General features: G+C 42.0%; 1 protein-coding gene across 7 annotated transcripts in view; it reads right to left on the bottom strand.

Moving 5' to 3' along the window:
* osbpl5 (oxysterol binding protein-like 5) overlaps nucleotides 1-13,911 on the bottom strand; it is a 106,566-nt gene that overhangs the window by 27,794 nt on the left and 64,861 nt on the right. For all 7 annotated transcript variants that reach the window (XM_036949781.1, XM_036949787.1, XM_036949784.1 and 4 more), the window contains 5 exons: nucleotides 11,169-11,249; nucleotides 10,452-10,553; nucleotides 10,110-10,313; nucleotides 8,930-9,014; nucleotides 8,581-8,743 (listed from right to left, as the gene is read on the bottom strand). In XM_036949781.1, coding sequence (XP_036805676.1) covers nucleotides 8,581-8,743; nucleotides 8,930-9,014; nucleotides 10,110-10,313; nucleotides 10,452-10,553; nucleotides 11,169-11,249 — 635 coding nt within the window. The remainder of the gene's footprint in view (nucleotides 1-8,580; nucleotides 8,744-8,929; nucleotides 9,015-10,109; nucleotides 10,314-10,451; nucleotides 10,554-11,168; nucleotides 11,250-13,911) is intronic.

The raw sequence follows: 13,911 nt of genomic DNA, 5'->3' as shown, positions 1-13,911 counted from the left end.
ATCCACAGAGATCCTATTAAATGACGAGTTATAACATGTCATTATATACTTCAATCTAATTTAGACAATGATGCGACAAAATCACAGTAGATCTGTTTCAACTTAGAATTTAAGACTGGAAGATAGCTTTTTTTAGCTCCCAATTATAATGATTTTGCTTGGGGAGGGTTGAGTCTTTTTTCCTTCAGGTTTACATTCATTCTTTTGCAGCTTTTACTATATCATTTATTCCACCCTGCTTGCATGCGCCTCCCCTATGTCAAGGTGGTATTTCCTTTATGCACTATCTTTTATTATTAACCTGGTGATTCGAGCCCTAAATGCTGATTGGCTGAAAGCCATGGTATATCAGACCGTATACCAAGGTATTTATTGTTATAATTAGATTGGTAACAAGTTTATAATGGCAATAAGGCACATCGGGGGTTTGTGGTATATGGCCAATATACCACAACTAAGGGCTGTATCAAGGCACTCTGCGTTGCGCCTCAGAACAGCCCTTAGCCGTGGTATATTGGCCATATACCACAACCCCTCGTGCCTTATTGCCTAATCATACCACAGGTCAATATAACTCCGCGTTGCGTCGTGCCTAAGAACAGCCCTTAGCCATGTTATATAGGCCATATACCACAAACCCCCGATGTGGCTTATTGTTCAACTATACCTCAGGTCAATATAACTCTGCATTGCGTCGTGCCTAAGAACAGCCCTTAGCCATGTTATATAGGCCATATACCACAAACCCCCGATGTGGCTTATTGTTCAACTATACCTCAGGTCAATATAACTCTGCGTTGCGTCGTGCCTAAGAACAGCCCTTAGCCATAGCGAGAGAGGGGCTATTTTCAGACACATGCTCACCGCAGGCTTTACTGCACATAGAGTTGATGGCAGTGTGGCACTTCGGATTGCAAGTTACAAACAAAAGGATGCTTCTTTGTTCAGGCATATAAAACCTAGACTTTCTAATATAAAGATGGGAAAATGAAAATTATCCTTATAATTCCTCTAATTCTAATAACTTATAAATGCAATAAATGAAGACTATTGTCTGCAGTAAATTCAAAGATATCATGTGAGTAAGTGCGAGCAACACCACCATGCAATGAATAATTGCATTATTGTTTTCAAATGCTACTCCTGGCTGCAGTGAAAATGTAATATGAATAAATGGCACAAAAGCCCTGTGATTTCAATGTTTCATTCCAATTGGATCAGTTGTGGGTCTGTCAACTCTTTACAGTTTATAAGGTCTAGAAAGGCACAGTAGCAGGCCAGTCTGACTGTATTTTTACTTCTGATAGTGAGATACGCCGTTTGTTGCGGATCATGATTCTCCCAAGTCATCCTGTACGTAACAAAAATATAAAACGCAACATGCAACAATTTCAGCAATTTTACTGAGGAAGGCCCTAATCTATGGATTTCATGTGAATGGGCAGGGGCACAGCCATGGGTGAGCCTGGGAGGGTATAGGCCCACCTACTTGGGAGCCAGGACCACCCACTGGGGAGCCAAGCCTAGCCAATCAGAATTTGTTTTTCCCCACAAAAGGGCTTTAATACAGACAGAAATACTCCTCAGTTTCATCAGCTGGTGGGGTGGCTGGTCTCAGATGATCCCGCAGGTGAAGAAGCCGGATGTGGAGGTCCTGGGCTGGCGTGGTTACACGTGGTCTGCGGTTATGAGGCTGGTTGAACGTACAGCCAAATTCTCTAAAACGACATTGGCGGAGCTTATGGTAAAGAAATGAACATTCAATTCTCTGGCAACATCTGTGGCATTGTGCTGTGTGACAAAGCTGCAGATTTGAGTGGCATTTTATTGTCCCCAGCACAAGGTGCACATGTGTAATGATCATGCTGTTTAATCAGATTCTTGATAATCCATCCACCTGACAAATGTGGTCTATCTTGGCAAAGGAGAAATGCTCACTAACAGGGATGTAAACAACAACAGGCAGTTAACCCACTGTTCCTAGGCCGTCATTGAAAATAAGAATTTGTTCTTAACTGACTTGCCTAGTTAAATAAAGGTAAAATAAATTTTAAAAATCTGAGCACAACATTTGAGAGAAATAAGCTTTCTATTCGTATGAAACATTTCTTGGATCGTTTATTTCAGCTTATGAAACATGGGACCAACACTTTACATGTTGCGTTTATATTTTTGGTCAGTGTATAATAATAATGTGGCCACATATGTAATAATGTGGCCACATATGCTTCTGGTAGGCCTAGCTATTCAGGAAAACTTAACAGGCCCTCTGCCTCTTCTCCAATCCGACCAGATATTCCTCACACACCTAGAACCTAATGCTTCAATATAGCTTAAATACTGTATTTGTCATCTAACCTTTAAAAAGTATTTATCACATTTTCTATGTGGCATAAACTCAACCACTCAATGTTTTAATCTGATTAGGCTACTTCAAAAGTCTCCTGTAGGCATGTACACGGTCGTCCAAAATATAATTCCAGCATCTTCAAAATGGCTTGACATCAATCAGATTTCCATCCAACCTTTTAATGCATGTAAAGTACATGTTGGATAAAAAATATAATGACATCATGGGAAAGCATGCAGTTTATTAGGCTACAGACGAAATAATGATGAACTTCACCAGGTGGTGAATGTGCATGGTGACGAGCTTGATGCTCCTTTCAATAAATATTGAGGGTCTTATTCTGGTGACATGATGATCGATGCTTGGCTGCTGTTTGAGAAAAATAATCTCGCACTTTTGTTGATAATTCTCTGGTAATGAATTCTCCTTTTCCTGTCGTCCACAGTCATCTCCTTTGTCTGGATCACATTGAGGGAGAGGTTGTTGTCCTGGCACCACAAGACCTCCTCCCTGTAGGCCTGTCTCGTTGTTGGTGATCAAGCCTACCACTGTTGTGTCATCGGCAAACTTGATGGTGTTGAAGTCGTGCCTGGCCATGCAGTCATGAGTGAACAGGGAGTACAGGAGGGGACTGAGCACGCACCCCTGTGGGTCCCCCGTGTTGAGGATCAGCGTGGCAGATGTGTTGTTGCCTACCCTTACCACCTGGAGGCGGCCTTTCAGGAAGTCCAGGATCCAGTTGCAGAAGGTGTTTAGTCCCAGGATCCTTAGCTTAGTGATGAGCTTTGAGGTCACTATGGTGTTTAAAACTGAGCTGTAGTCAATAAATAGCATTGTCAAATAGGTGTTCCTTTTGTCCAAGTTGGAAAGGGTAGTGTTGAGTGCAGTAGAGATTGCATCATCTGTGGATCTGTTGGGGCGGTATGCAAATTGGACTTGGTCTAGGGTTTCTGGGATAATGGTGTTGATGTGAGCCATGACCAGCATTTCAAAGCACTTCATGGCTACAGACGTGAGTGTTACGGATCGGTAGTCATTTAGGCAGGTTACCTTAGTGTTCTTTGGCACAGGGACCAAACACACCAACACAGTCGTGAAGAGGGCACGACAAAACCTATTCCCCCTAAGGGGACTGTAAAGATTTGGCATGGGTCCTCAGATCCTCAAAAGATTCTACAGCTGCACCATTGAGGGCATCACTGCCTGGTATGGTAACTGCTCCGCCTCCGACCACAAGGTGCTGGAGAGGGTAGTGAAAACGGCCCAGTACATCACTGGGGCCAAGCTTCCTGCCATCCAGGACCTCTATACCAGGCGGTGTCAGAGGAAGGCCCTAAAAATTGTCAAAGACTCCAGCCACCCTAGTCATAGACTGTTTTCTCTGCTACAACACGGCAAGCGGTACCGGAGCACCAAGTCTAGGTTCAAAAGGATTCTTAACAGCTTCTACCCCCAAGCCATAAGAATCCTGAAAAGCTAATCAAAGTGCTACCCAGACCCCTCTATTACACTGCTGCTACTCTCTATGCATAGTCACTTTAAATCTACCTTCATGTACATATTACCTTAATTAACCTGTGCCCCGCACATTGACTCTGTACCGGTACCCCCTGTATATCGCTTCGCTATTGCTATTTTACTGCTGCTGTTTAATTACTTGTTACTTTTATTTTTCTATTTTGTACTTAACTTCTACATTGTTGGTTAAGGGCTTGTAAGTAAGCGTTTCACTGTAAGGTGGACGTTCCGAAACACATTTGGCACATGTGAAAAATATAATTTGATGTTGATTTGAAGTTGTGAAAACAATAATGCCATTTTTGTGTAAGAGCGGTTTGAAAAAAATGCCTGGACTTTCAGCCTGTTCAGTTGGGATGAGACCTTTGGCCCACATCATGACCTGATTAAAATAGACCAAATGACTGTTGTTCTGGGTAAGTGGGTGGACTATAGACCATCCTATCAGCCAATCAGGGCTGTGTATGTAAATATCTTCAAATGTGTTTCGTAACGTCCACACAATCAGACTAAGTATTTTAATGGACAAACAGAGGCTCATAGAAATAAATGATCCAAAATAAATATAGGTTTTCAATAAATAAGCAGTGATTTATTACACATATAGTGATTATCCTGAATAAATTACCAAGATAGCAGGTGGCACTAAGAATCCTTATGATGCAATTGCAACAACAGCAGGTCATTTCCTCAAAGGTGATCAGAAACCCAGAGATGTTATTTTTCAACATCCTTATGATTCCGACTTTCAACACCTGGGACGACCAGACTGATAATCACCCAAATGATCAGAGGGTACTCCTGGAAAGGACAACCCCAGAAACGTTGGTCATTGAGCAAGGACCATGCACCAGATCCTGCAGTCACAATTAGTTCTTTCTCTTAGGATTCCCCGCATAAGAAGCAGAAATGCACTGACATGCAGTATAGTGTTGTGGCATGCGTGTCAAGTGTACATTTCAGTAAATACGGTGTAAAACCTTGGGGCTAACATGTTAAAAGCAATTTATAAGCAACTCCATAGGCCGATACACTTTATGTGGATCCTATATCATATAATTATGTTTGTGCCGAAATCCCATACGACATCTGTGTTGAAATAAATAAAGCAGCCGTTGTTGACTGCGCCACCTGTTGTGTTTTCACGATGCCAGAATTTGGACTTGGATACCAGGTTTAGTATCACAATACTCAATACCAAAACTAGACCACAAAAAAAAGCATATTAGACAGAGTCACAGAATGGCACTTGATCCAGACAGAAACTCAGCTACTGCTCTCAGCGCTCTGTTCAATCATTGGGCATCTTCAGAGCTCAATGTCATTAGATTTGAACACTTGTATGTACATTTTTTAGAGACAGCAATAACGCAGTAACGAATCAATTTGAAGTTGTTTTTACCAATCTAACTACAAAACAATGGTAATTACTTATTTGAATGGTACATCTCTATTGATAAACTGTAAATCAAGATGTAGCCTAAGTCTATTCACAATACAGGTGAATGCATGCATTAAGTTATTGAGTTTGTTTTAGCTGATTTCACGGGGATACAGATGAGAAACAATCTCTTCCATTTAGGACTTATTTTAATGGCAACTGCTCAGAGAACATATTACACTGAACAAAAATATCAACGCAACATGCAAAGTGTTGGTCCCATGTTTCATGAGCTGAAATAAAATATCCCAGAAATGTTCCATACACACAAAAAGCTTCTCTCTCAAATGTTGTGCATCAATTTGTTTACATCCCTATTAGTGAGCATTTATCCTTTGCCAAGATATCAAGAAGTTAATCAAACAGCATGATCATTACACATGTGCACCTTGTGCTGGGGAAAATAAAAGGCCACTTGTGAAGTTTAGTCACACAACACAATGCCAGAGATGTCTCAAGTTGAGGGAGTGTGCAAATGGCATTCTGACTGCAGGAATATCCACCAGAGCTGTTGCAGTGGATTGAACGTTAATTTCTCTACCATAAGCCGCTTCAAACATAATTTTAGAGAATTTGGCAATACGTCCAACCAGCCTCACAAGTCCAGGACCTCCACACTTCACCTACGGGATCTCCTGAGACCAGCCACCCAGACAACTGATCAAACTGTGGGTTTGCACAACTGAAGAATTTCTGCACAAACGGTCAGAAATCGTCTCAGGGAAGCTCATCTGCATGCTCGTCCTCCTCACCAGGGTCTGACTGCAATTGGAGTTGAAACCAACTTCGATGGCGACTGGCACGCTGGAGAAATATGCTTATCACAGATGAATCCCGGTTTCAACTGTACCAGGCAGGTGGCAGGCAGCGTGTATGGCTTTGTGTGGGTGAGCGGTTTGCCTATGTCAACATTGTAAACAAAGTCCCCCATGGCGGTGGAGTTATGGTATGGGCAGGCATAAGCTATGGACAATGAACACAATTGCATTTTACCGATGGTGATTTGAATGCACCGTAATGAGATCCTGAGACCTATTGTCGTGCCAATCATCTGTCACAACATTCCACAGGCCACAATCAACATCTTAATCAACTCTATGCGAAGGAGATGTGTCATGCTGCATGAGCCAAAATGGTGGTCACACCAGATACTGACTGGTTTTCTGATCCTCACCCCTACCTTTTGTTTAAGGTATCTGTGACCAACAGATGCATATCTGTTTACGCGGTCATGTGAACTCCATAGATTAGGGTCTGATGAAATTATTTACATTGACTGATTTCTTTACATGAACTGTAACTCAGTAAAAATCTTCAACATTGTAGAATGTTGAGTTTGTTGTTTATTGTACTGATCAACAACATTTGCATCGAAGAAGCCATCTCTTATTTTATAAAAGAGTGTGCCGTCTCTTTAAGAAAGTAATACTGCCATTAGCAAGGAAGAATATGGCTGTGGAATCTAGTGGAAACCAGACGGGAGGAAGAGAGACAAAAAAAATGGAGTTTAAGGGCGAGGGAGAATAAGTGAATTAACGTTTTTGGTGACAATCAGCATATTTTGCGTTACGCTTTGCATATTATGACAAACTAAGTACTACGGTAGTGAACTCAGCTGTAAGCCCGCAAAGAACGTTAGCCTACAATTAAAGCTGGAAGCTACCGGTATTGTCTTGCATTGTAAGTGTTCTAGCCTGTATAGACATTGTTTTGCGAACAGTAATGAAAAGTTTTGACATTTCTACATGTCGTGTTCAAGTGTGTTGACTCTTCTGTGCAGCATGACTAGGGAGCCAACAATGCAGACCAGACAGCACTAGCAACGAATGAGTAAGTGGAGCAGGCACTGCTCTTCATGCTATAAAGGGGCTGTGATAGACTTGATCCTCTCAATCACGTGAAACACATCTGACAGAAGAACCGGAACATAACAAAACTTGTAGTACCGAACCATTTGTTTTTAAGTATCGAAAAAAGTACAGAAGTGTCGGTATAACGTGCAACACTAGCCACCAGTGCCTACGTCTGTGCATGCGTGTGTGCTACTCATTGTAGTAGCCCAATGTCACTATGCAGGTTTTCATTGACAGATATAGGATACATTTTCTCAAGATCAACAACATTGTTATCCATTCGACAGGGGTAGATTTTTATTTTGGTGAACTTTCTTTAGTGCGACAAATGATGATGATGATGATAAACTGTGTTCTTCAAATAAATGATGCTCGCCGAATACTTTTGAAGGTACGCGAGGCGGGGCATGATATTATGTAATTATAAGCTCCACTCCACATTTAATTCCAAGTGCCTACTGCTTGCATAATACTTTTCAACTAGAATTTTTTTCTGTTTCTTTGCAGGAGAAGAATTGTCCTGACTTTCAAGAATGCCTGTATTGCGTCCCCTTGCTATTCTGGTTGACTGGCAAGTTTCTCTATCCAATTATTACAGATCTACAGGAGTGCAAGTTTCACCATGTGACAGTTAAGGCTGCTTCGTGTGATGTATTGTTGTCTCTACCTTCTTGCCTTATGTGCTGTTGTCTGTGCCCAATAATGCTTGTGCCATGTTTTGTGCTGCTACCATGTTGCTGTCATGTTGTATTGCTAACATGCTGTGTTGTCATGTGTTGCTGCCATGCTATGTTGTCATCTTGGGTCTCTCTTTATGTAGTGTTGTGGGGTCTCTCTTGTCGTGATGAGTTTTGTCCTATATTTTTACTTTATTTTTAATCCCCGTCACCGCAGGGGGCCTTTTGCCTTCCGGTAGGCCGTCATTGTAAATAAGAATTTGTTCTTAACTGACTTGCCTAGTTAAATAAAAGGTTAAATAAAATGTTTCAAAAATTTTAAAAACATGGCACGGACCTTGGCGATACGTTGGCACATGAGAACTATTCGAATATGGGAAATATTAGTCAATTATTGCATTCTGTCCATTCTGGCTTTCACGGGCTACCTGACACATGAAACAGATAGGAGGGAGGGAATACAGGCTGTCACCAATGTGTTCATGTGCAATTTGCCTAAATGGGTAATGGAAACACTACATTTTTATTCCACACTAGGTTTTTTGTTTATGTGACGTCATTACGTCCAGCTATTTTCATAGACACAAGATAGATAAATGGATACGCACCCTAGCAGGCAAATGTCACATCTATTGTCTATGCAAACATAAAATGTCAACAACAACAACCCAAAAAAATCACTGGACAAGTTAATGGAAACATAGCTACTGAGAGCAGTTGACTATAGTATGTGCTACTTACTGTAGTAGCTCAGCATCAGTGAGGGCAGTAGACTGCAGTAGCTGTAGTATATGGGAGGACTCCGAGGAGGTGCTGAGGTCTCCGTCTCTCCCTGCTTTAGCTGTCAGCTTGTAGAGGCTGGAGCAGCTCAGAGCCAGCTCCAGAGCATCCATCCAACACCGACCTGGGGTGGAGAGAGGGGGGTCAGGGGTCAAAGGTTGTCAGACACCAAGAGGTGCTTGCACGTATACACCGATTGTACAGCCACTCAGACAGACACACAGCTCTAATACCACTAGGGTCGTTGTGTCTCATTATAGCGTGAAGGCGAGCACGCACACACACGCAAGCAAGCAAAAAAACTTCTCACCGTCAGACTCTGACGCAGCTCTGAAGATCAGGTAGTTGCTGGGTAGAGGTTGAGTGATGGAGCCAACATTTTCCCCTTTAGGACCCTTAGGACACCAATGACAGAGGGGTTAAGATTACCCTTCCTCATGCTTAATAGTATCACTACATTGACAATCTTTATACTGCCGTGAATAACGTACAGTGAACAAAAATATGAACGCAATATGTAAAGTGCTGGTACCATGTTTCATGAGCTGAAATAAAACATCCAAGAAATGCTTCATATGCACAAAAAGCTTAGTAAAATGATGTGCCCAAATTTGTTAACATCCCTTTTAGTGAGCATTTCTCCTTTACCAAGATCATCCATCCACCTGACAGGTGTGGCATATCAAGAAGTTAATTAAACAGCATGGTCATTACATATGTGCACCTTGTGCTGGGGACAATAAAAGGCCACTCTAAACAGTGCAGTTTTGTCACACAACACAATGCCATAGATGTCTCAAGTTTTGAGGGAGTGTGCAATTGGCCTGCTGACTGCAGGAATGTCCACCAGAGCTGTTGCCAGAGTATTTTATGTACATTTCTCTACCATAAGTTGCATCCAACGTCATTTTTCGAGAATTGGCAGTACGTCCAATCGGCCTCACAACCGCAGGCCAGGTGTAACCATGCCAGCCCAAGGTGTATTTCTGTCTGCAATAAATCCCTTCTGTAGGGAAAAACTCATTCTGACTGGCTTGGCCCAGGCCCACCCATGGCTGCAACCCTGCCAAGTCATGTGAAATCCATAGATGAGGGCCTAATTAATTGATTTATTTAAATGTCCTTGACTTTTTAACCACAAATGTCCTTGACTTTTTTATGACTTTTTAAATTGTTGCATGCTCCTTTCATATTTTTGTTCAGTATAATTATTCAACAATTGTAACAAGATGAGACAACACAACCCAAGAGTTCTGAAGCCAGCATTACAAATGCTACATAAGCCATCTGTAAAGTACAGCAGAGCACACAAAACACAAAAGCAGAAATCAAGTACATCCAACCAGGCCCTCTCCATGCACTCATGTCATGAGACAGAAAGTAACAGACAAAAGAACATGTGGAATATTATGAAGCTGACAATAATAACAAAGTAATCCAGATCTAGAGCAACAGTGAACTCTGTCATTGATGAGCGCTCCGTGTCTGACCTTAACAGCCCAGATGGACTTGTCCAGCGGGTGGTAGAGCTTGAAGCAGAAGCCGTCCTTCTTGGAGGGCCTCTCAATCAGCTTGCACGCGTTGAGCAGGAGGGTGCCCACCCAGTGGTCCGATTTAGGGGTCTTATAGATCAGCAGGACCCCCGGCTTCAGGGCACACCACAGCTTGGTCCAGCTCTTTAGCGAACCACGGATCTACCAGGATTGAGAGTGGAGGCGGCCTCAATACTATTACATTATGAGTGTGTACGACACGTTTTAATGTGTCATGGTAATATAGGGAAAAAACATCCCTGGAAAGCAACAGTGGGTGAGTAGATATTCCCAAATTACCTTTAGCCAGTTAGCCGTGATGACAACACTGGGGTCCTTCAGAGCGCTTGACAGTTCTTTGGCTGCCCGCTTCTTCTCCTGTCTGTAATTCTTCTTCTGGACCTGCAGCGCACACAGACGGAATCTTTTAGGATGAGTCATTGTTTTGTGACTTGCAAATGAACAAGACAAAACAAGTAGTCAGATACGCACTAGGGGGAGGTACACTCAAACACAAGTCATACATACACACAGGCAGACGTGTATTTATTATGTGCCTCAAGTTAGGGCAGCAGTGTACGTTAACTAATGATAATAAAAAAAGAGGACGATATTCCATTCTGTGAATTACACAAAGGACCAGAGCTCGTGCTTCTAAACCTTTTCTTGACGCAACCTCAATTCCTTTTCATTAGTAGTTGTATGTTAGGCAGATACATGTCTCCCAATCCATTCCTTGTGGACATTTAGGACAGCACATTCACATTCCAGCCCTGTACAAACTAGGCTTATTCAACTAACCACACCGCTCTCCTTTGTTGAATCAGGTGCGCTAATGCCTGGCTGAAACCAAAATGTGCTGACCTAGGGGTCCCAGAGGAACCAATTGGGAGACGCTGATCTAAATATATGCAAATCTAAATATTTTCCCCCAACCATGTTAAATGCCCGTCAATATTTTTCCTGCAAGACATCCCCTCTCTGTGACCCCTTCCCGGCCAGGGAGTGATGAGTTACCTTGAGAGACTCCTTCCGGGCCAGCTTCTCTGTGGGGGAGGAGCAGTCCTCCAGACCGTTATTGAACATCCTGGACTCAGACTGAAGGAGGGAGAGATGGACAGATGAGAGAGTCAATGAGACACACTCCTCTTGTGACCTCACCTATAAACAGCCTCATAACACTCTGGTCTATCCCATTCATAGATAACATTTAAATAACACACACATTTCTTCAGTGTCTGACCTGAACAGAGTACAGCCATGATACAGTGCCCACTAATATTGGCATCCTCGGTGAAAATGAGCAAAACAAGCTGTAAAAAAATTATAAATATTCACAAAAATCTAACTTTTAATTCAAGTAAAATAATTGAAAGAAAAAATACATTAAACATAAAACAAATATTTCTCAAATATGAGTGTGCACCAATTATTAGCACCCCCTCATTCAACACTTGTGCAACCTCCCTCTGCCGAGATAACAGCTTCTCCTAAAATGCATAATGAGGTTGGAGAACACACGGCAAGGTATCGGAGACCACTCCTCCATACAGAATCTCTCCAGATTCCAAGGTCCACACTTGTGGACTCTCCTCTTCAGCTCATGCCACAGGTTTTCTATGGGGTTTATGCCATGGGACGTCAATGGCAAAACCTTGATTCTGTGGTCAGTGAATCATTTTTGTGTTGATTTTGAGGTGTGCATTGGTTCATTGTCCTGCTGGAAGATCCAACCACGGCTCAGTTTAAGCTTCCTAGCAGAGGCAGTCAGGTTTTGATTTAATATCTGCTGGTACTTGGAGTCCATGATACTATATATAGTTGAAGTTGGAAGTTTACATACACCTTAGTCAAATACATTTATACTCAGTTTTTCACAATTCCTGCCATTTAATCCTAGTAAATATTCCCTGTTTTAGGTCAGTTGGGATCACCACTTTATTTTAAGAATGTGAAATGTCAGAATAATAGTAGAGAGAATGATTTATTTCAGTTTTTATTTATTTCCATCACATTTCCAGTGGGTCAGAAGTTTACATACACTCAATTAGAATTTGGTAGCATTGCCTTTAAATTGTTTAACTTGGGTCAAAAGTTTCAGGTAGCCTTCCACAGGCCCATTCCTCCTGACAGAGCTGGTGTAATGGAGTCAGGTTTGTAGGCCTCCTTGCTCGCAGACGCCTTTTCAGTTCTGCCCACAAATCTTCTATAGGATTGAGGTCAGGGCTTTGTGATGGCCACTCCAATACCTTGACTTTGTTGTCCTTAGGCCATTTTGCCACAACTTTGGAAATATGCTTGGGGTCACTGTCCATTTGGAAGACCCATTTGCGACCAAGCTTTAACTCACTGACTGACGTCTTGAGATGTTGCTTCAATATATCCACATAATTATCTTTCCTGATGATACCATCAATTTTGTGAAGTGTACCAGTCCCTCCTGCAGCAAAGCACCCCCACAACATGATGCTGCCACCCCTGTGCTTCACATTTGGGATGGTGTTCTTCAGCTTGCAAGCCTCCTCCTTTTTCCTCCAAAAATAACGATGGTCATTATGGCCAAACAGTTCTATTTTTGTTTCATCAGACCAGAGGACATTTCACCAAAAAGTTTTGTTCTTTGTCCCCAGTTGCAAACCGTAGTCTGGCTTGTTTATGGCGTTTTTGGGGCATTGGCTTCTTCCTGGCTGAGCAACCTTTCAGGTTATGTCGATATAGGACTCATTTTAATGAGGATACAGATACTTTTGTACCTGTTTCCTCCAGCATCTTCACAAGGTCCTTTGCTGTTGTTCTGGGATTGATTTTCACTTTTCTCACCACCGTACGTTCATCTCTAGGAGACAGAACAAATCTCCTTCCTGAGCGGTATGACGGCTGCATGGTCCCATAGTGTTTATACTTGCGTACTATTGTTTGTACAAATGACCTTGGTACCTTCATGCGTTTGGAAATTGCTCCCAATGATGAACCAGACTTGTGGAGGTCTACATTATTTTTTCTGGGGTCTTGGCTGATTTCTTTTGATTTTCCCATGATCTCAAGCAAAGAGGCACCGAGTTTGAAGGTAGGCCTTGAAATACATCCACAGGTACACCTCCAATTGACTCAAATTATGTCAATTAACCCATCAGAAGCTTCTAAAGCCATGACATTTTCTGGAATTTTCCAAGCTGTTTAAAGGCACAGTCAACTTATTGTATGTAAACTTCTGACACACTGGAATTGTGATACAGTGAATTATAAGTGAAATAATCTGTAAACAATTGTTGGAAAAATTACTTGTGTCATGCACAAAACTATAGTTTGTTAACAAAAAATGTGTGGAGTGGTTGAAAAACGAGTTTCAATGACTCCAACCTAAGTGTATGTAAACTTCTGACTTCAACTGTATCCTAACAAGTTGTCCAGGGCCTTTGGTAGAAAAACAGGCCAACATCAAAAATCCACCACCATAATTCACAGTGGAGATGAGGTACCTTTCTGCATGGATATCTGTCTGTCTACGCCAAACCCACCTCTGGTGTTTGTTTCCAAAAAGCTTAATTTTGGTCTCATCTGACCATAGAACCCGGTCCTATTGAAAGTTCCAGTAAAGTTTGTTGTTTGATGACAGCAAAGGCTTTTTTATGGCAACCCTCCCAAACAACTTGTGGTTATGTAGGTGGCATCTGATCATAGTTTGAGACTTTCTGACCCCAAGACCCAACTAACGTCTGCAATTCTCCAGCTGTGATCCTTGGAGATGTTTTGACCACTC

Source organism: Oncorhynchus mykiss, chromosome 2, assembly GCF_013265735.2.
Source record: "Oncorhynchus mykiss isolate Arlee chromosome 2, USDA_OmykA_1.1, whole genome shotgun sequence".
Lineage (NCBI taxonomy): Eukaryota > Metazoa > Chordata > Actinopteri > Salmoniformes > Salmonidae > Oncorhynchus > Oncorhynchus mykiss.
The sequence above is the reverse complement of the archived record's forward strand: the minus strand, read 5'-3'. Positions and strand labels throughout refer to the sequence as shown.